General features: G+C 46.2%; 1 protein-coding gene across 1 annotated transcript; it reads right to left on the bottom strand.

The window, feature by feature from the left end:
- Nucleotides 1-352: 352 nt before the first annotated feature.
- Nucleotides 353-21493, bottom strand: GEMIN8 (gem nuclear organelle associated protein 8). Its single transcript, XM_066248835.1, has 4 exons — nt 21390-21493; nt 13792-13836; nt 12110-12548; nt 353-854 (listed from the first exon to the last, which is right to left on the bottom strand). The coding sequence occupies exons 2-4, from the start codon at nt 13801-13803 to the stop codon at nt 598-600; spliced, it is 708 nt and encodes a 235-aa protein (XP_066104932.1). The 5' UTR covers nt 13804-13836; nt 21390-21493; the 3' UTR covers nt 353-597.
- Between the last annotated feature and the right edge of the window lie 932 nt (nt 21494-22425).

The following is a 22425-nucleotide window of genomic DNA, read 5'->3' as shown; positions in this document are numbered from 1 at the left end:
TTTTATAGGAACACAGCCACACCCACTTGTTGACTCATCTATGAGTGCTTCCAGGATTCAAGGTCAGAACTGAGTAGTTGTGACACGTAGTCACGACACACGGATCATGTGGCTTGAAAAGGCTAAAATACGAACTCTCTGGCCCTTTTGCAGAACGTACATGCTGACCTCTGCACGGCAGAGAAGTGGCCATTGGCTGCATGCTCGATCCTGTTCCGTGGGGAGTAAGGAGTTCCAGTAGACCACATCTAACACATTTAAGGCATCTATCTAGTTCGGTTGGGTTCAAGATAGAGAGCGGACAAAGGCAAAAAAGAAAGCAGTGCGTCTAAGTAAGAAGAACTTCAACGAAATGAACAGTGTAATGTATATGAAACGATCATTTTATTTCAAGAGAAAACTTCTCACGTTGGCAACAGTACATGCCCTGCTGCTTAAACATGGGTGCCATATTCCATCACCCCTGTGATGGGCCCACCAGCACTTTGGTGAACACGCTGATTCCTCGGCATAAAGTCCCCTTTCACCCAGAAAACACACAGAAGCAGAGGAAGGAGCAAATCCCAGAGGAGGCGGTGACTGCTGGGGGCCCAGGGCTCAGAACTTCAGTGGAATGACGGGCCAGTATTTGGGCCGCTTTTGGTCAACGTGTTTGTTGAAACTCAGCTGCACAGCGGCCTCCATGGCTTGGATCTTGGCAGCGCTGTCCCCGTACAAGCGCTTCATCTCGGCCTGGCGCCGCTCCCCGGGCCTCTCGGATGGGGGTTCCACAGAGCGGCAGGTCTTGTAATAGAGGTCGTGGTCGGCGTTCACATAGTCCTCCAGGCGCTTCTCGTCCAGCAGCTGCTGCCGCCCTGAAAACAAGCTAACGCAGTCACTTGGGTGAATTCTGCGGGTGCCAGGCGTTCAGTGGGCAGTCCCTCATGACCCCTAGCTTTCTCTTTCACACCAGGAAGCTGGGCCCAGTTCTGCCAGCTGTGGTGTTCTCTAGATTCTGAGTCACAACTTGCATATTCCTATCTCCTCAGTTATGAAGCTCCCTGTTCCCTTATCAGGGAGCTATACACTGGAACAGCTAAAAGCCACATGAAAACATGCCACCCCAAACTATCACACCTCTGGAAAGAGCCCGGGAAATACAGGAGAAAACGATGCCACTGGGGTTCCTCTCCGCATGCACACGCCACCCCAGTGGGCCCAGCGAGGAAGGGGCTGGCGGAGCGCACTGGGTTTTAGTCACTGAACCAGGCCGGCTGGGAACCGCAGTGCTTCCTGAAAGGCCAGGGTTCTAAGAAGTAGCACTTCCCACCACAAATGAGGTGGTGGGGGAAAACTGATTTCAGGTAATCCAGAAAGGACAAGTGCTAGTAACTAGAGGATGGCTACAATGACCCAGGTCCTTCCACGCATCCAAACATAAACTGTACCAAGCAACAGGAGGTCACGTGATTCAACACTTGCCTAAGGTCAAAGCACCGAGCAAGGGCAATTCTGCAAATGGAAGGGAGACCTCTGATGTCTAATCAAAGCTGTAACTGGGTGTCGACACCCTCACTGTGGGATCTGAGTTTTCACTTCACAGGTGAGCTCAGGCTCCATTTCAAGTGCCATCACTGTATGTTTCCAATCCTACTAACTTAAATGGATTCTTGTAAAGCAAGAAATATTTACTCATGCCTGGCCTGTGTTGGTGCAGTGGATAAAGCTTCGACCTAGAATGGTGAGGTTGTCGGTTCAAAACCCTAGGCTTGCCTGGTCAAGGCACAAACGACCAGCAACTACTATGAGTTGCTTCCTGCTTCTGCCCCTGCCTTTCTCTCTCTCTCCCTCCTCTCTCTAAAATCAATAGATAAAATCTAAAACTATTCAATTTGTTCTCCACCTCTATTATAACAAGCACTAGGTAAATTTATTATGTAAATAAAACATAAAAATATCAGCAAAACAATGCTGCAGAAGGTAAAGCTAGCCTACTTACACAGTTTTTTAATTTATTTTTTAGAAGGAGAGAGAAACATCAATTTGTTGTTGCACTTACTTATGCATTCACTGGTTCATTACTGTATGTATCCTGACTAGGGATCGAACCTGCAACTCTGGAGTATCAGGTAGATGCTCCAAACAACTGAGCTACCCGGCCAGGGCTACTTACTCAGATTTTTGTAAACATTGTCAAGAACAGAGAAATTGATAGTAAAATGCACACATCTGTAGCTACTACTGCTACCAAGAGAAATGCTACTAAGTAAGGAGTAAAGAAGGTTGCAGGAGACAAAACAACAGTATAAATTCTTCTTACCTTGTTAAAAAGAAAGAAGCAGAAAGGAAGCTTGGTATAGAAGGGGCCACAAAAGTGAGCGAATCAAGTGTGAATAAAAAGATATTTACGTGGCTATGCATACTCACTCTGGTCAATTCCTTTCTTTATAAACGACACCTTGGGGTTGGAGGGAAGGAGTTTTATAAACTTGAAACACTATTAAAAATGTATGTGGCCATTTCTGTCAGCACATCTGCAATTCGTTTTCACATAAGGGAGCAATACAAGGATATGCCAAATGACTGTCAAAATAAATACCCTATCTGTTACCTTATCCATGGAAAAGACATCGTTGACTTACTGTGAAATGCAGACCTAAACCAAAGTAGTGACCTAATATGCAAATGGTGGGAGGTCAACAAGCACTTGTTTCTAATTTTTGCTCTTTCTGACAAGTTTGAAACATTAGGATGTGAGTTGTTCAGTCCTCATGGGTGTTTAACTCTCCTCCCCACGCTGCTAGGAATAGTCTTCTGGGGGCCTGGCATTTCCACATTGGCCAGGGGCAACAGAGTGCCCGGTGAGAGCCGTGGTTCCGTGACCAATCCCTGTGCTCTCCTTCCGTTGTTGGACAGGCCCCCAGGCGCGCGCTGCTGGGGCCTCAGAGTGTCTGCACATAGAGGACACAGGTTCCCAGACCACAGTCCTTTCACTCTCAAGTTTGTCCTAACACTGTCATCAGCCTTCCTGTCAGATTGAATGACACAGCAGATGTTCAACTTCCTGCCTAAATCTGAGTCTGAGTTTAGAAGTTTGAATAAACACTGGAATCTTCTTGGTGTTGCTGTCTGCCGTTAGGGTATGTGAATTTCACATTTTTTACGTCTGCCTCTGTATTTTTCCTTTCCTTATAATTTAACATGGTTGTAATTATACTTCTTTCTGCTGCCTTTTTTAAAAAAAATTTTTCTGAAGCTAGAACCAGGGAGAGACAGTCAGACAGACTCCCGCATGCGCCAGACCAGGATCCACCCGGCACGCCCACCAGGGGCTACGCTCTGCCCACCAGGGGGCGATGTTCTGCTCCTCCGGGGGGTCGCTCTGCCGCGACCAGAGCCACTCTAGCACCTGGGGCAGATGCCAAGGAGCCATCCCCAGCGCCCGGGCCATCTTTGCTCCAATGGAGCCTCGGCTACAGGAGGGGAAGAGAGAGACAGAGAGGAAGGAGAGGGGGAGGGGTGGAGAAGCAGATGGGCGCTTCTCCTGTGTGCCCTAGCCAGGAATCGAACCCGGGACTTCTGCACGCCAGGCCGACGCTCTACCACTGAGCCAACCGGCCAGGGCTCTGCTGCTTTTTTGACAAAAGCTATCTTAACTATATTAAGGTGCTGTCCTAATTCTATGGCGAAGCATTTTCTCTTACTGTTGACATCTGCGGATGACACTCTGTTAATACAAAGGAACCCCCACTGGCACTCCATGAAGCCTGTGCAATCTTCCAAGTGTGCACTCGGCATGTGCTCACGGGTCGCCATCACTGTGTTTTAGTTTTTAACGAAGTTCCTACAGTGTAAGAATGAGACACAGACCTGTGCTCTGTTCTCTACTTGTATCTCCTTCCCATGCAGCCTTGCTCATGAAAATGTAAGGCCCAACCCTGTCCCCTCTCTGCCCGCAAGAGGTTTTGGAGGTTTTCCGGTTTTCTGCGTGGTGGGTAGTTGTCCTGAAACATAGATCTAAGGGCAGGAGGCCTGTCTTCTGCACGGACAGACCAGCTGGTGAACAGGCCTGCAGGAGTCGCCTATGGAGGGGGTCCTGTCACCTTTGTTCACCCCTATCCCCAGCCCTGGGGGACACAGCGCCTGACACAGAGCGGGTGCTCAGGAAATGATTGTTGAGAGGAAGTGTGGACAAAGGCCATACATTCTTTCTTTGTAAACAACTGTTTCTTCCAGATGCTGTTAAAAAACAACAACAACCCAGGGACTGAGAAACAGATGCTCAAATCACAGAAGGTGCTGGGCAGAGCTCCCCTTCAGCTGGTTCCTCAGAGACTCCTTGCAGAGGGGGGCAGAAAATGGGGGGAGAGAAGGCGGGCAGGGAGGGAAGGCAGAGGGGGTGGAGAAGGCGGAGGGGGGAAGGCAGAGGGGGGAGAAAATGGGAGTAGAGAAGGCAGCAGGGGGTGGAGAAGGCGGAGTGAGGATAGAGAAGGCGGGGGGGGGGTGGAGAAGGCGGGGGGGGTGGAGAAGGCGGGGGCGGGGGTGGAGAAGGCAGAGGGGGGAGAAAATGGGAGTAGAGAAGGCAGCAGGGGGTGGAGAAGGCGGAGTGAAGATAGAGAAGGCGGGGGGGGGGGTGGAGAAGGCGGGGGGGGGTTGAAAATGGGAGTAGAGAAGGCAGCAGGGGGTGGAGAAGGCGGAGTGAAGATAGAGAAGGCGGGGGGCGGGGGTGGAGAAGGCGGGGGGGTTGAAAATGGGAGTAGAGAAGGCAGCAGGGGGTGGAGAAGGCAGAGTGAGGATAGAGAAGGCGGGGGGGGGTGGAGAAGGCGGGGGGGGGTGGAGAAGGCGGGGGCGGGGGTGGAGAAGGTGGAGGGGGTAGAAAATGGGAGTAGAAAAGGCAGCAGGGGGTGGAGAAGGCAGAGTGAGGATAGAGAAGGCGGGGGGGGGGTGGAGAAGGCGGGGGGGGGTGGAGAAGGCGGGGGCGGGGGTGGAGAAGGCGGAGGGGGGAGAAAATGGGAGTAGAGAAGGCAGCAGGGGGTGGAGAAGGCAGAGTGAGGATAGAGAAGGTGGAGGGGGGAGAAAATAGGAGTAGAGAAGGCAGCAGGGGGTGGAGAAGGCAGCAGGGGGTGGAGAAGGCGGAGTGAGGATAGAGAAGGCAGGCGGGGGTGTGAGGAGAAGGCAGGGGAGGGTACCAGTGATTTGGGGTTTGATCTTGTTCCCTTACATTTGAATCACTTCACCTCCACCTACTCACACTTTTACAAAAATGTTCTAAGGCTAGGCCAGAGATCTGAAACCAGCCCACTTAAAACACAATACCCTCAAGACTGGCTGAACGTGCTTTAGGGTGCCCGTGCGTGATTGGGACGGAGCAGACTGGTTTGGTGGGACCCACTTATTCTGCTTCCTTCCTGCCACTGGAAGGAGTCTCCGTCACTCACTGGCAGTTTTTCTTCCTGTCAAAACAAAGCGAGGGTTTACCCACCCGGATGGAGAACCAGCTGGCTGAGGCCGGGAAGGGGTATCACACACTTCACATGTAACCAAACAAGTGCCTTGTCACGGACAGGCCGGTCATTTGTACTGAAAAGCGCTGTGGGACTTGAGGATGCCAAGAGATTTTTTTTTTTTCTTGTGGCATATTTGGAAATTTGTTTTACTACAAGTCATCTTTTTAGATTCCAGCTTTAAAACAGGGTTGGTGTGGGTTGACTAGTGTCCTTCCAATATTCATATCTACTCAGAACCTCTGAATATGATCTGATTTGGAAACAGGGTCTTGGCAGATGGGAGGAAGGGAAGGACTGAGGTGAGATCATACACGATTAGGGTGGACCCCATCCAATGAGTGTGTCCTTATGTGAGACAGAGGACATGTGGAGACACAGGAGGAAAACCGTGTAGACCTGGAGGCAGGAACTGTGCTGTCACAAGCCAACAAGTGCCAGGGCCCAGAAGCTGGAAGAAACAAAGGCCGAGAGCGCTGGGAGGAGTGTGTTCCTGCCAAGCCCCGAGGGCGCACTTCTGGCTCCAGGCTGAGGACACAGTTCTGTTGGTCTAGGGCCGTCCAGGTGGCTGGAGTTTGGTACAGCAGCCCCAGGAAACGGATACGGGGTTAATACGTACACAGGGCTAAAACAGAAAACCAGTATGTACTAGCAGGGAGAAACTCTGGGCTCATCTGGGTTCAGGATCTACGACCTTGATATATATCGCCCCAGTCTACATACTGACATGATGTCACCAACAGAAACTTCTAGTCCATAAAGGAAAAAAGGCATGGGAAGCGACATGGGCTCTAGAGAACCTCACCCAGCAGGAAAACATGCATCGGTATTCCACAGATAATGAGCTCAAAGGCAGAACAGTTTGGAGGACAAAGCACCAAGACAAATGAGTGGTAAAGAATGTTATTTTTCCTCATTATTCCGGCATTAGCATGTCTTTCTGATTATATTCTCTGCTACGTTGCTAGAATCAACAATCTTAGCACCACGGAGGGAAAGCACAGACTTGATTTATGTCGTGAATGCCTCATTTCTGACTTGTCAGCAATCCAGCCAGAACCCAGGTGCAGACCTGGGGCCGTTTGTGATGGGTCTCCACCCCCAGCCCACACCCCACACTCCATAATGAATAGAAGCTGGTGGACAGCCACAATTTCCATTTTTATAATACAGTACATTTCCAGCCCTCCCTTCCACTTCTCTACAGCCTTTCACACATTTGTTCTTGCTGATTGGCTTTATACATGTCTGAACATCTGGACTAGCTCAAAAACACATGGAGGGATTATGCTCAATCAGTACAATTCCACACTTGAATCTCACTGACTAAACCAAAATGGCTCACTAAATACCCGGCTGTGACTTCCGCTATGTCCTCTAGGTTTTTCATAGAGAGTGGACAGAAGGAAAACCAACTGGATGGACTTCCAGCCCACTGACAGGGCCCCAACCTCCCTCCGCAGGGAGACACCACCAGTGGAGCAGACGTCTCCCAGCAGACGTGTGAAAAACACATTGAAGTCCTTCGGTAAGAAGAGCACTTTGAATGCCAAGAGGGGGCGGACTTACCCCTTTCTTTCGCTCTCATTTCCCATTGACCCCACCCTTCAAAGCCTCGAGCACACTCCATTTCTCGGCATCTAGCCCATAGAGCTCCTCCTCTGCCCAAGTTCACTGTCTACTCCTCATTTGCAAAAGTAACCATTGACCACACCACTGAGGGCTCCTGTCGGTATCATTTTTAATTTGATTATCTCCTCTTCCCATCTGGGTTTGTTCTTTGCGGACTGTCCCTGTTCTGACCCACTATCTAGCCCCCAAACAAGAGAGAAGTATCTGATGGGCGGAGCCCGAGCCAACAGTGGCAGTGTTTGTTTCGGAAGGCCTTCCCCTCCACTGGAGTGCCCACTCGCAGGCATTTTCCCTGTACCAATTAGGACTAGAACGTTGCAGTCTCCATCAGTGGTTATTTATGCCTAAGAAATGATACTTTCAGCCTTGGCGGGTTAGCTCAGTCAGTCCCTGGTCAGGGCACACACAGGAAGCCACCAATGAATGTACAACGAAGTAGAACAACAAACGAACGCCTTCCTCTCTCCTCTTCCCGTCTCTCCTCCTTCCTTTCTGTCTCTCTGAAATTAATCAATAATGAAAAATGATACTTCTCTTAACAATAAAGATTGTTCCTAAGTACGTGAAAACACAGCTGACCTTTATAACTTCACAACTGTCTATTTTCCCACAAGTAATGTTACCACTGAAGTTTTAAATAATGGAAACATCTCATTAGGAAATGATGACATAACATAATCGAAAGCACGCCTGTTCCCACTGCACAGAACTTCTTTATCCTACTTAATGTTTTGTTCTTATCGTTGAAATATGTTACAGATTATCAGGAAGAGTGGTAATCACAAGCAAGAACATGCTGTCCAATCTGAAGAAAATATTAAGTAAGCTTCAGATGATGAAAAGCTCAATCAAGTTGAGCTCTGTTTTCCCTTGTTAGTAATATTTTTAAAAAAATTCTGGGTTCTCTCAATGATTCAGATTCGAAGTTGAATTCAGCCTTATCGAAGAAGTAGCTCCCAGTGCTTCAAAGAGCAGACCGACTTGAACCAAGTCTTCACGCTCCTCAGGTCCCTATCTCTTTATCAAGCATGTCCTGAATGTGGACGGAACTAAACGTCCTGAACGTTTCCAGCCAAGGCAACGGACTGCACAGCTCCCTGGGCATTCAAACTGCGGCTGAACTCCATCATCCGTTACTGCCCGAAGGAACACATATGCATCCTAAAAACGACGCTGGCGAAGCGCTGCCCATTACTGGGCCGTTGGGGGAGCAGGACCAAGCCCGGGCAGGGAGACCGAGCCGGCAGCAGGAAGAGTCTGGCACAGCGCCCCTTCTCACCGCTGCCAGACAAGTCTCCCAGGGACTTCAGCATGCTTTCAGGGCAGCTCGGACACAGACGCATGGCAGGGACTCTAGGGCAAGTCGTTTTGAATTTTGCTACAGCTATACATTTTAAAAAGCACAACGAAGTGGAAGCTCGGTGTTCAGTGCTATTATTAGTAATGTGGATGTGGGTTTCTTCTTCTAGCCCCAGTGTTTTACTGTATTAAGTCAAGCTGCAATGTCCTTGAAAGAGAACTGTATGAATGATTACTTGGATTAAATCATGTTAATGAGTTAAGTTGGACAAACACCAAAATTTAGTTCTTTTATATTTTAAATAACTAAATATTAAATATTTAGATCAATTTAAGATTTTGATGAGTTGCCCAGAGCAGAAATATATAACTTTTTCTGAAGCCACAGAACATCTTTATAAAAAATGTACAGAATCTGAAGCAAGCACTAATCAGGGCAGTTACACAGAAAAAAGTTTCTGGTTAGTACTCCACGGTCAAGTGGGTGAGCTGTCAGCGACTAACCATAACAAATAGCATTTCTTGGGCACTGACTTTGTAGCAAGCACCATTCTCTAACTTTTCTCTTATTATCTAATTTTTCTCTACAATTACCACCCTATTGATTAGGATCCCCGTTTCACAGGTGAGGAGACTGAGGCACGGGAAACTTAGGGCAGGTGGCCCACAGAGGATAAGGCCCTCCGCTAGTAAGCGGGGGAGCCCCTGATTTCACTGCTTCCGCCACAGCTGCCTCTGTGTGTTACTACTAATTGCGTCCACACTGGGGGCAAGGTTAAGGAGGAAGGTCCTAAGGGTTTTCACAACACGCCCCTGTGTTGGTTTGCTATCTAGATCACAGGGAAACAAATACACACCACGTTTCTTCCCAGAGATGATAAAACCTTTCTAGTTCTCCTTTTGTTCCGCTCAGACTGCATCTGGGAACAAAGACCATTCTCACAGGGTGACTGTATTGGCTCCCTAGGGCTGCCATGACAGAGGACCAAATCCTGGGCGACTGAGAACAACAGAAATGCATTGTCTCAGTTCTGGAGTGAGAACTCTGAGATCAAGGGTGGGAGGGCTGCACCCCCTCGAAGGCGCTCGGGAAGGGTCTGTTCGGGCCTCTTGTTCCTGGTAGCGCCTTGGCTCATCCAGTCTTCAGTGGTGCTCTCCCTAGGGTGGTCTGATCCCTACCCTATAAGGACACCCAGAGCATTGGCTCAGGGCCCACCCTAATGACCTCATTTAGCTTGATTACCTCTATAAAGACCCTATCTCCACATTAGGGGATTAGGATTCCAATATATCCTTTTTAAGGGACATAGCTCAGCCCATAACAGCAATGATAACAGTGCAATCTGGAGCCTTGAAGTGAACGATGAAGACTTAGGAATTCTGTCAAAGAAAATATGAAGTTCATCAAGTTGATAAAACATCTCCGGCCTAACTTGCTTTATAAAAAGTGATAAAAAGTGATAGTAAGTTTAGCACTTTGTGGAGTAAGATTTAAAAACCTCTGATTTAAGGCTAATTAATAATGACATACTTCATTCATTCATTGAAAATAATATTAAGTGCCAGGCATAATGTGGCAGATAATTTTCATGACTTTTTTTCAACCTACCCAGGATTTTATCTGACAAATTCAAAAGGAAATAACAGAGATGGTTCTTAGCCATATATGTACTGAACTGCTCATCCTGGAAAAACAATTTCATTATTTCATGTTCCTTTCATTCATATCTATTTTTTATTGAATAAATATATCAGGTTTACTTTAAGTTAGCAGATTATTCAAAATGGCCTTTTCAATGACTGGGGTTTGCTCCCATCTTTAATTATAACTTTTATCATAAAATGATCAGTCTCTTAGAGGAAAAACATCTGGTAAGGACAAAAACAATAAGCCCTATTGCCATCATATTTTCATTTTCAAAAGTAACACACAGCCTTCCAACAAAACGTGGGCCTGGCCAATGCCTGCTCTCGTGTCACACTAATGGGTATTTTGTATGTGTTTTGAAAAAAAGCTAGACTTCATTTCTGGAAATTAAGGAAAGAAATGTATTCTAAGTGTAATATAAAGTACTGTTTTAAAAAGACTGGTTTGGATACACTTTCTAATACACATCAAAGAAGTCAACAGTTTAATCAAAGGAAGGGAAGAAAAGAAAAAACAAATCCCTAAGTGAATAGTTGAGTCAAGAATGATGACCAAAGACTCTAAAGGGCATGCCACTCTATACAGAGCCTCGCTCAGCTCCTGGCACCCAGCAGGGCCAGTAAACACTGGCCTCCCACTATGGAGATATGGATAATTCAAAATGGAAGTGACCCTCTTTCCGGGCTTGTTTCTGTTTACTAAAATTATAGGTAAAATGTGCCTGACCAGGTGGTGGCGCAGCGGATAGAGTGTCGATCTGGGATGCTGAAGGCCCAGGTTCGAGACCCTGAGGTCACTGGCTTGAGCGCGGGCTCACCAGTTTGAGCATGAGGTCGCTGGCTCGAGCGTGGGATCATAGACATGACCCCAAGGTCGCTGGTTTGAGCCCAAAGGTCTCTGACTTGAAGCCCGAGGTCGCTGGCTTGAGCAACGGGTCACTGGCTCAGATGGAGGCCCCCAGTCAAGGCGCAAATGAGAAAGCAATCAGTGAACAACTAAGGTGCCACAACAAGTTGATGCTTCTCCTCTCTCTCCCTTCCTGTTTTGTCTGTCCCCTCCCCTCACAAAAATAAAAAATTTACAGAAAAAATGTCATATAATTAGTACTTAATACAGAGACTGGCTACTGGTTATAATAGAGAGAAAATAACAGATATTTGTGTATCTATTAGAGACACCTAACATGTAAATGGTCTAATAATCTTAATAGTAAGGAGAGCACCAAAAGCAGTTCTAGGTCTTTGTAGTAAGTTAGTAAGAAGTTAAAAAAGGAAAATCCCCACTTTCTAACTGAAGATAGAAGACCATCATTACAATTCTCCATCCGCAGGGCAGACAGTCTCAATGCAGGGCCAAATCAGAAAGTTTACGTACTAGGCATGTTGTTCTTTTCTATAGACTCACGCTGATCCCCATTTTGAGGGGAGGGAGCTTAATGTGTAAGATCTGGCAGCTCTGGAGCAGCAGGGAGGGCTCCGAGCTGTGTTCCGGTGGGTGGACAGCAGTATTTAGGGAACCTAGCCGCCAGACAAAACCTGACCGCTAAGTGTGGGCATAAGGAAGAGCCCCAGGAGGAGTCAGGCAGACGTGGGTTTAAATCCTAACAGCGTATCATCAGCTGTGTTCCATGGAACAAGTCAATTAGCCTTCTGAAGGCTCACTCTCCCCATCTGTAAAATGGGTTGAATACCTTGAGGGACGGCTGTGTCAATTAGGGACTATGCGCGTGCATCCACGTATGCACACACGTACACACACATGCATACTCCATCTGGTGGAGTTTCTAACATTCAACAGATGGTAGAGATACTGTCATGTTAAGCTTTGCTCTAGAACTAAGAAATAAACAGTCCTATATAGAAACAGCTCCGCAAACTAATATAACTGAGGCGCAACATCACCATGGCTTCTCCAGGCTTAGGACTGGACTTGGAGTAGTCCCCGTGCCCAGGCGAGGAGTGAGAAAGGACGTGTATAGATTAGGGAAGCTGAACATGCAGCACGCAGAGCAAGGACCGGAAGCGTGTGAAGGCGGGCCCGCACTTACGCCGCTCCTTCTTGTGCCTCTCGGTCTCGGCGAAGTACTGGCGGAGCTCCTCGGTGATCTCCATGTTGCTCACGTCGCACTCGACCCCCTCATTGGAGTCGCTCTCTGCCTCCTTCTCTGCGGCCAGCGCTTGGGCCTTTCTTCTGTTGGCATGAGGACGCCACCCAGCCCTTGGAGAACGAGAACAGCGAGAGCGGGAGCTCCGGGACGCCGAGTGATGGTCACGGAAGGACTGAGGAGATCTGCCCCCCTGAGCATAAGAGCTCTGCGGAGGGCCTTCGGGAGTGGAGTACCAAGGGGAACCGAAATAAGACTGCACGGCCTTCCAGTAGGCGTTCTGGTGGCTTCGCATCCAAGCCATTGCTTGATGGTAATGTTGCCAGTATCTTGCATACGCCGGATGGTAACACCAAGGCTGGGTAGTTTCTGACGATGCTGCCTACAAAATAGAGGGAGGTGTGGGCTAGACACCAGTTCATCCTCAAATGTTCTATCAGCTTATCGGCATCTATTCACTGAGTACTAACAACCTGCTCTACATTAGGATGCTACTGCACCAAAGAGGATATGACAGGTCCCTGCCTACTACGGACACTGAGTGCATGCACACTTGCTCTGAAGTAAGTGTATATAAGGCACGCACAGGACAACTAGCCATTAAAAAGTGGGGCCCTAGGCCCTGGCCGGTTGGCTCAGCGGTAGAGCGTCGACCTGGCGTGCGGGGGACCCAGGTTCGATTCCCGGTCAGGGCACATAGAAGAAGTGCCCATTTGCTTCTGGAGGGGCAGAGCATCGCCCCTGGTGGGCGTGCCGGGTGGATCCTGGTCGGGCGCATGCGGGAGTCTGTCTGACTGTCTCTCCCCGTTTCCAGCTTCAGAAAAATACAAAAAAAAAAAAAAAAAAAAAAAAGTGGGGCCCTGGCCAGTTGGCTCAGTGGTAGAGCGTCGGCCTGGCGTGCAGAAGTCCCGGGTTCGATTCCCGGCCAGGGCACACAAGAGAAGCGCCCATCTGCTTCTCCACCCCTCCCCCTCTCCTTCCTCTCTGTCTCTCTCTTCCCCTCCCGCAGCCAAGGCTCCATTGGAGCAAAAGATGGCCCAGGCGCTGGGGATGGCTCTTTGGCCTCTGCCTCAGGCGCTAGAGTGGCTCTGGTCGCAACAGAGCGACGCCCCGGAGGGGCAGAGCATCGCCCCCTGGTGGGCAGAGCGTTGCCCCTGGTGGGCGTGCCGGGTGGATCCCGGTCGGGTGCATGCAGGAGGCCGTCTAGCTGTCTCTCCCCGTTTCCAGCTTCAGAAAAAGAAAAAAAAAAGTGGGACGGGGTAATAATGACCATTTTAGGTAAGATGCAGGAAGACGGAAGGACCAAGTGTCTATCACCTTGGCACTTTCTCTATCCACTGTCATTAAACAATTCGTTCCATGTTAGAAATGGCCTTCCAAGAACCACACGGACTGATGAAGGTGGTGTGTCTTCGGGCCTTCCCTCCCTGCCCCCTAAAAGCCTGCTGGACCAGCCTACCCCTCAGGGCCTGGGACAAAAGATGTCGAGCCACGCCCCTGTGGCTTTCACTTTTCGTTTCACTTTTCTGATGGATTTCTTTGGTTTTCTCCATCACGGAATGAGAACACCAAGCCTTTAAAGACTACACTTTAACTTTTTCTCTTATAAGTTGAAGAAGTCTTACCTTTGCTGCCATCTCCGACTGTGCAAGTCCAAATCAGGAGCAAACCTAGGAGAGAACAACCACAGTGCAAACATCTGGTCACCACAGGTGTGTGATATTCGTGGCTACTTTGTAGTTTGCCAAGCAGCTCCTCAGAGGGCGCCTCTTCCCAGTACTGTGCCTCTTAGCACTATGGGACCCTGGCACCTGGGCATGACCTTGTGGTCCGAAAGGGAGGGATCCCCTTAGGGATGATTAGCTCAAAGGACACTCCATTTCTCAAGTATTGGTGTTCCTATTTCTTTACTTTTCAATTACTTTACTTTCCATATTATTCCGAATTGGTTTCAGGTGTACAGCCTAGTAGTTAGATAATCACATACTTTACAGAGGGGTCCCCCTGGTATTTCCAGTGCCCCCCAGCACCATGCATAGTTATTACAGTATTACTACCTGCATTCCCCATGCTGTACCTTATATCAGCGCTACTGGAAGACATGCAAGATGCCTCCAGCAGTTAATGGTCATGACTTTAAAATGCAATGCCAGTCAGAGATTTAACAATAGAACTTGCTTCTCTAACAAAAATAAATTTCATGAAAATAACCATATAAATAGTTAGCATGTATATAAAAATAACACACAGAGCATGAACTAAAGATGGAAAACTGTTTAATTTTACAGTATTTACCAATTCGTAACTCTTGCCAATGTCTATTTAAATTAAACCTGCATGTTCCTGATGCTTAGAGAATAGAATACATCTTGCCAGCTCACTAGAAACCTTTGTTGGGACTTGGAGAAACCTCTCTAAGACACCCCTCCAGCCTGAATTGTGCCCTGTGCTTTAAGTCCCTTTAATAGCCTTACTCTGCTTTGGATTGCAATAAGCACCCTCAGACAGCGGGTGACACCACGCTCGCCCTGTCTCATCATTCCACGCCTCTTTGCAGGGGAGAAACTGGTCCGCGGAGACTCTCCACCACCCACCATGTAGAATGCCTTTGCCCAATAGCCTTGCTCTGTGGGAACTTGCTCCTCCCTCCACTATCTACCTGCTGGTGATTCACTGATGTGACAGGAAACACCTACAGGTGAAGGGGAATCTGCACCTTTTACGACCTACTGAGACAGACTATTAACATTTTCTACTCCTGTTCAGGGGTTCAGGGTTACTGAAATGACCATCTACCCCAGAATGTATGTTAAAAAGTTAGACAAAAATAATACTCTAAAACACACGAGAAGTTGGAGCATCTGTGAGACAAAACCGCCAGCACAACGTGTTTCTGAACAGTTCCTTAGGGTTAGAAACGTCAGAACTCAGGTACAGAAGGAGTCCTATTTTTCCTAACTTCCCTTAATAACAGTGGAATTTAAAAATCTCCACACCTTAAGAAATAAACTTATTTCACAATCTTGATCAGATGTTTTGCTATGAGTAATGTTGGAAAATTGAGATGTTAAAATGACCATTTAAGATTTAACCTAAAGTGAACCATTTGCATTCTTTTAAAATATAATAACCTTTCAAACAGGGTATTTCCAAGAGGGCTGACATGACCTTCTATAAATATATTTTAAACATAGCCACACTTCCTGTTCACTGTTCTAAATTCAGAAACACACACATACATTGAATGTAAACTGGAAAAAAGCTAACAGATGCCGTGAAAATGTAAGAGCAATTCCAGTTCATATCGCGTTTGAACTATAATTTAAAGGTTTAAAACATGAGCTCTTATCTGAACACCTGGCTAGCTGCTATGTGCTTTAGAGGCCACTCCTTCAGTAGCCGACATCTCTTCAGTCTAAAACAGTCGGCATGATTCAGGGGCTAACCACTCAGAGCAGTAACATTAACACTAAATGAGATTCTGGTGGAGAGCAGGGCACAGTTGAGCGCTAACCTGTACGGTGCAGCCTGCCTCTAAGTGGCTAATTCACTCCAGCCAGTTTTCATCTTTCCATCACTGTTATTTGAATCGCTTCCTGAAAGCTTGCAGCACATAATGACATTAAAGTGAACTCCATGTACGCCTTAATCAAATTTGTTTTAGAGATTAACAAATAGCATAGGAATTAAATTAGAAAAGTCCACGAGACATCTGCATGTCTTCTGGAGACCAAGAGTTTTGGATGAAGACTTCTATGTCTTAGAAAGCGTATTTAGAACCAGATTAATGTGAATGTTAATTATTCCAAACTGGGAAGTGTGACAGCCTCAAATTTGTCACAAACATTACTGTCATTGAACATTACTGCAGATCTCAGAAAATCCTGTTTATTTATAATTGGGACAATTGAGCCTGACTTTAAAAGTTGTAGTACAGCATCACTATTCTGAAAAAGCACAAGATGGCATAGGAGAAGCCCCTCTTTTCAGAGTGAGAAGAGTAGGCAGATGCAATAAAGTAGGCAAGTGTTTAAAAAGTTCAAGTGTAATCCATCATGCTCACCAGGCTGCTCAAATGTCAATGGCTGTGATTAAAAAGGGGAGGAAGCGCTAATTTGAGAAGAGATTACTTATTTCTGCCTTTAATTAAACAAAGAATCTGATAGAAGGGTTGCCATCTTACACTGCCTTACAGATCACACAAGGCACACTGAACGCTTCTGCAAGAAAGACACCAGGACAATGAGCTGAGCAGACCAGAAAAACCAACCTCAGCATCTGAAACGGGAGAAGCTCCAATTCAGCCCAGCGTGCCGACTATTTATTAAGTATATCAACTAATCAGCGAAAGCACTCGACTCTTAAAAAACCCGGGCCATTAAGGAAAGATGAATTTGTATTAATGATGGAATGCAGGCAGCGTTGTCCTCCTCCACTGTAGTCTGATTATGTCTTCCGCATTGTTTTTGGACACTAGGACATTTACAATCAAATCTGCTGCCATCTTCCAGCAAGTTTCGAGTCCTGGGGTTGTATGTCAAATATGCTCATTTCATCCTTGGCTTTATTAGTTTCCCTCCTCAAATTCCAAAACCTACGCACCATATCCATTTACATTTTAAGTGTTCTCAAGATTCTTAAAATCCTACAGTCAATTAAAAAGTTTCTGAGAATGAATGACAAGTTAATCAATTAATGTCTCAAAAATCAGAGATAGCAAATAAGATAAAGTATAGAAAAACACATCTAAATGAATACCAGCTTGCCAAGAGGTTTATAATTACTATTAGCTCGCTATTTCCAGCATTACACTTGGTATTTTATGCCAGCATTTTTTTTTCCTGTAAAGAGCCAAACCGTACATAGTTTGGGCTTATGGGCTACAGACAGTCTTTGTCACATACTCTTCTTTTCTCCTTGAAAACTACCTTTAAAAATGGAAACACCATTCAAAGCTCCTGAGTAGTACAACAAACAAGCCGAGGGCCATCATTTGCCCACTATTTTACGTGCATACATCATCAAGCTACAAAGACCCTACCCTCAATGTGCTGAGTATCCTCCTTTCCTCACGTTTCACTTGGAAACCACTGGAGAAACTCTGAATTCTCACACTTAGAGTCGGAGTAAGCCGGAGGGAAGCGAGAGAACTAGGATTATGACCAACAGCAATCTTGGTGACCAGTTCCTAATATTTGGGACCAAAGAATCATCTCCATGACTCAATAAGCAAATTGAACCATTTCTTAAAGATCTACACAGACATTTAAAGACTTAAGGATAAAAAAAGGACCTTGAATTCCTACAACAAAGTATCAATCAACAAGGCTTAGAACGCACATGCAGTGCCTGATTTCTGAGGGACACTCTTCCAGCTGCTGTGCTAGTGCTCCAACAAGGACCGGAAGCAGTTCCCAGTGTCTACTCACGGGAAGAAGGAATGCAAGTCCTTCCCTGCTAGCCGCACCAGCCAGCTCCCGGGGAAGGGGCCTATCAACTTTTTAAAGCTGGTTACTCTTTCCACACACAATTCTTAAGGACTTAAAAAAATACCTGGGTTTCTGCAAGGCCAACATTAAAAAAATTCTAGACATTATAGCAACACCACCATCAGACACCACCACCTTCTCAAAGAAAAGAAAGCACATGGTCACAGCAGACTTAGATGCCTTTTCGGCGGTCTTTTAATTTTATCGTTCATTCGCCACCTCCCTGGGACTGTCTCCTACTCTATTAGGACACAGTTCGTGGGCTAAACAGCAACTTTTTTTTTCTAATGGGATGGTGCAGCTGAAAGAAAAGAGATTGGTAATGTCAGGGCAGGCCGGGATCACAGCACTATCACTGGGCAGCCCTCTCCCCAGAGAGTACAATGGCATAATAGTCACTACCCAGCTGAGCTCCAACAAGTACAGAGACCGAATTCATGGTCTGTCCTCAACCACTAGAGAAGGAAGGGGAAAAAAACAGCATTGTCATTCACTGAACACTGCTGAGGCCCGCAGGCAAGACAGCGCCTGAGTCTTCAACAATATATTTTCCTGTAAAGCCTTCCTTAAAAAAAAAAAAAAAAAAAAAACACCAATAAATCACTCATTCTTCGTTGAATCTGCTTATCCTGGAAGATACATTTTTAAATGCATAAATATACATGAATAATAACAGACAAGAGTATTATAGTTTTCCACAGATAAACTGCCTATTTTCATCAGGTTATTCAAAAAATTCACTCCACAAATAAGTAATGTGGCTTTGATGAAAGGTAGTGACATTGTGTATCTTTTCATTGCATATTTATATTCTTATAAATAACAGGATCTAGGGTGTCAGAGCAATCAGATAAATAAAATAAGCCACATATTCCCCTAAAAACAATAAATCTGTAGCCAAGTTTTCCTCTCTACCCTCTTTTTCCACTAGAATTCTGAAAATACATGAAAACTCACCTGCTTTGATTTTTGCATAGAAACACATAAAAAGTCATAGTCATTAAGTAAGTTACCCCGGTTAAGGCCCTGAAAGCCGAACTGTTCCTATAAAGCTCACACGGATTGGGTTCTCCTGGTCAATCAGATCATTTCAGGGGTCTAATTAGGCCTCCAGTACACTGTTTCAGGGAAGAAGGAAGGCAGGGGGGATCCGCTGGAGGTTGAGCAAAATAAATGAAGGTATGAGATACCCAAATTACATAAACCGAGTCATGCGGTCCTACGCGATCTCTGCACGTGCAGCAATAACCCTATCCGGGTAGGTGCTTTCCAATAATGCACATCCTCAACTAAGAGCTATAATAAAATGAGGTTTTGGGAGAGCACCATTTCCTGCCCTACCCCCAGTGGCCTGATGCCATCATGGGCTCCGTCCTGTGGCTTTGCACAGCCCCTGCTCAGCGTTCTGGACATCAAAGACGGCTCAAGCCTGAATGGTCTTCTACCCTCAGCAGTCCAAGCGCCATCTTTCGGACACAGGCCTCCCACCAGGGCATATTCTGTAAGCCCACACTTTTCTGTCTCTAACAGGTACCGTCAAAACTGGTGGGTGAGGGAGTCCCCAAACAGTTTTATTTCCTTATTCCTTCAACCCCAAACCCGTTTACTCTCCTCTGGATATTGCAATAAGTAATGTCACAAAGAAGGTATAGCCTGGGGAAGGAGAAAGGCTGAAAGGATGTAATTAATTCTTTTTAACACAAATAACATTCTACCCATAGAATGGCATTCATTTATCCAGCAAGAGTGATGGATTTGTGAATGGATTTATTTACAAGTTCACTAAGTCCCCACGTTACTAACATCAGAATCAGAGGTGAAGTATGAGGACACCCAAAAACAAAGTGACCCTCTGACTCATGAACACAACAGGCAACGGGATAGCTGAAAATTGGGGTAACTGAGGACATAATAATACAACTCATAAGAGGAAATACATAAGATCTCTTCACCACAAGTATATCCTTCATACAGTAAAACCTAGTGTGATGATCAAGGAATAAGGGTTGAACAGTCATGTAATCCAAGTCAAGAGTTTACCAGCAAAACCTACGGCTAGTTTAAAGCGGTTAAGATCACCAGTAAATTTCAGGAGCCTTATTGCAAGTTTTACTTCTATAAACACATACATGGTAATTCCATGCTAATCTCTTTTCTGAATGTATACAACACTCCTTACGCTCCACTCATTTGGGTGTTTAATCATTACCTGGAGGCATGGATTCTACAATCTGTTTCTTTTAAATTTCCTACTTTCCTTCCATCCTAAAAGTCATAGGAGTGTCCTGCCCTTGGACACTGTTGGGATTGTCATTTCCTGGTAACACTCTCTCCTCCTACCTCTACCCTTCCTAAAATCACTGAGTAGCTAGTCAAATACAGTAACTCTCTTATTATAAATCTTCTCAGAAAGCAGACATTTAAATACATTACTGTTTTCAAGGATATTTTCAAACCATCTGACCATCTACAGTTAAACTTCCTTCACTTGCTTGCTTGTTTCACTGGCCTTAGCTGCATTTCCTATGGTAGAGCGGTAGTAGTTCAGGAGTTCTGCAGCTGGTTGGTAAACTCTCCACACTGTACTCCAGCCTCCTCGCTCAATCCCCCCAGCTCTCTCATCTCACCCTATCCTTCAACGGTGGGTCCTAAAAGAACACAGTAACCCTTCATCATCTGTAAAAACAGTTTTAGAATGAAAATTTCTCTGGAGCTTTAGTTTATATACTTTCCCAGCAGAGCACTGAGCACACACAGGGGATCTGTACACATTACAGTGGGCTTGCCTTCAGTTATGCCTATCCAAAGTTACTAACAAGCTTTCAAAAGATACAGCTCTGTTTCTATTGCCGTCCCAAATGGGCTGTTAATTTTATAAACTATGTAAGTATAAAATTGTATCTGAGAGTAAATAATCCCATAAATCTTATTTGTGTTATTAATCTTTAGTCTGGATTTTTCAAGTAATGTTGTTCTGACTTCAGTTGCAAAACAGCTGAAGAAAGAACCTAGCCTGTGGAACAACTTTAAAAATCATTTCTAAAAGACAAAATAAAATTGTTCAGAACCCACTGGTCTGTATTAAGGGACTCTCTGGTTTTCAAAGGTAAAATGTACTTCGTTGGCTACTGGTTCAATTCAATTACTGAGGAAGAAAAAAGGGCTAAGATATTTTGCGCCCCCAGAGGTTTGGCGGAAAAAAGAGCACAGGTGCAAATGTTCTTCTGCTAATTCGACCCAAACTCCTTACTTCCCACAGAGGTCCAAGTGAGAGAGAAAACAAAAGGCCCAATTTTTAAGCAGACGAACCAATATCTTACACATCTCTTCAAGAATGAAGCTGCCTCGGGTGACCCTTTGTTAGTTAGACACTGGGATGGATGGGCAGTCCCAATTCACCCTCCAGACCGAGACTCACACAAAGTTACTGGCACATCAGAATCACATGGGGAGCACTAATAAAAATACTGCTGCCTGGGAGATTTCGAATTTAATTGATCTGGGATTAGGGCCCGGGCATCAGAATTCTTAAAAGTCATCCAGTGATTCTGGTGTACGTCAGAGCTGCGAACTTTTAGAACCAATCCCTTCTCACAAATAACCAGCGACGACTTAGGAATCTTTTGGGCCTCCGGCACCATCTTTTCTCTCTAGGCCTCAGAGGAAGCCAGGCTCCGGGGCCTCCAGACTCCACGTTCACTTGCCAAAGAAAACCCAGCCGTCCCCGGTATCACCTCGTGGGCGCGAAGCCTCCTGATCCTGGGCGGTGGGATAGCAGGGACCTATTTCCTGTGGGTCGTGAGTGGGAAGAGCTGTTGCCGGGGCGACTAGACGTGAGCTTCTGATTGGGGTTTGTGGCCACGGCGCGCCGGAAGTCCCGCCCGCGCCGCGGCTGACGCCACATTCGCGCCGTGCTCTGCACTTCGCTGGGGGGGGGGGGGGCGCAGGATGAGGGTCCGCCTCTCCCACTGAGCGTGGGAACGGCTGTTGGACGGTGACTGGGATACTAGGGCTGGCGCCCGGCCGTGCTCCGGTGTTTGTGCACGGCCCCCCGTCCCCGCAATAGCTCCTTGGCTTTTGATATGTTGCTCCTCTCAAGGGAGGATGGTCGTGGCTCAGGGGAAACGGCCAGGCTTTGGCAATAGTCACCCAGATGTGAGTTTGAGCGCGATTCTAGCGTTTAGTTTATTAACCTCCCCGAGACTCAGGTTCTCGCCCATAAGATGTGAATAATAGTGCACAGTGCCAGGAAAGAAACAGTGCCTATTAACATCATTTTTTATCACCACAATCGTTATCAGCAATACTTGCCTTGTTAGTATCACAGGGGATTCATTAATAACCAAGTATAAACCATTCAAAGTCTAATGTTTTACTGGGGTAACTTGGCAAAATGTGACAAGAGCCCTAAAAGGAGGCGTACGTTAGTCCCAGGATTTTTCACTGCTAGGAATTTATTTCAGAAAAAAACAAATGTGAAGTGTTATAAAATAATGGCAGAGTTATTTTAAGGAGTGAAAACTGTAAACAAACTTCTAGTAAAAGGGGATGGCTAAGCCAATTAGGCTGCATCAATGGCGGGGACATTATTACCATGCTATTTTTGTACTATAGAAGAATCGAATAGTACAGAAGAATATGACCTTGAACAAAGATGTACTGGATACCTACTCTCTTCAGGTATTATTATTGCATACCTGCACTGTATTGTAGCCACTCAACACCTGGCTGTTCACAGCTTGAAAAGTGGCAGCAGAATTGAGATGTGCT

Source organism: Saccopteryx bilineata, chromosome X (genome assembly GCF_036850765.1).
Source record: "Saccopteryx bilineata isolate mSacBil1 chromosome X, mSacBil1_pri_phased_curated, whole genome shotgun sequence".
NCBI lineage: Eukaryota > Metazoa > Chordata > Mammalia > Chiroptera > Emballonuridae > Saccopteryx > Saccopteryx bilineata.
Note: the sequence above shows the minus strand (reverse complement) of the source record. Positions and strands in the feature narration are given on the sequence as shown.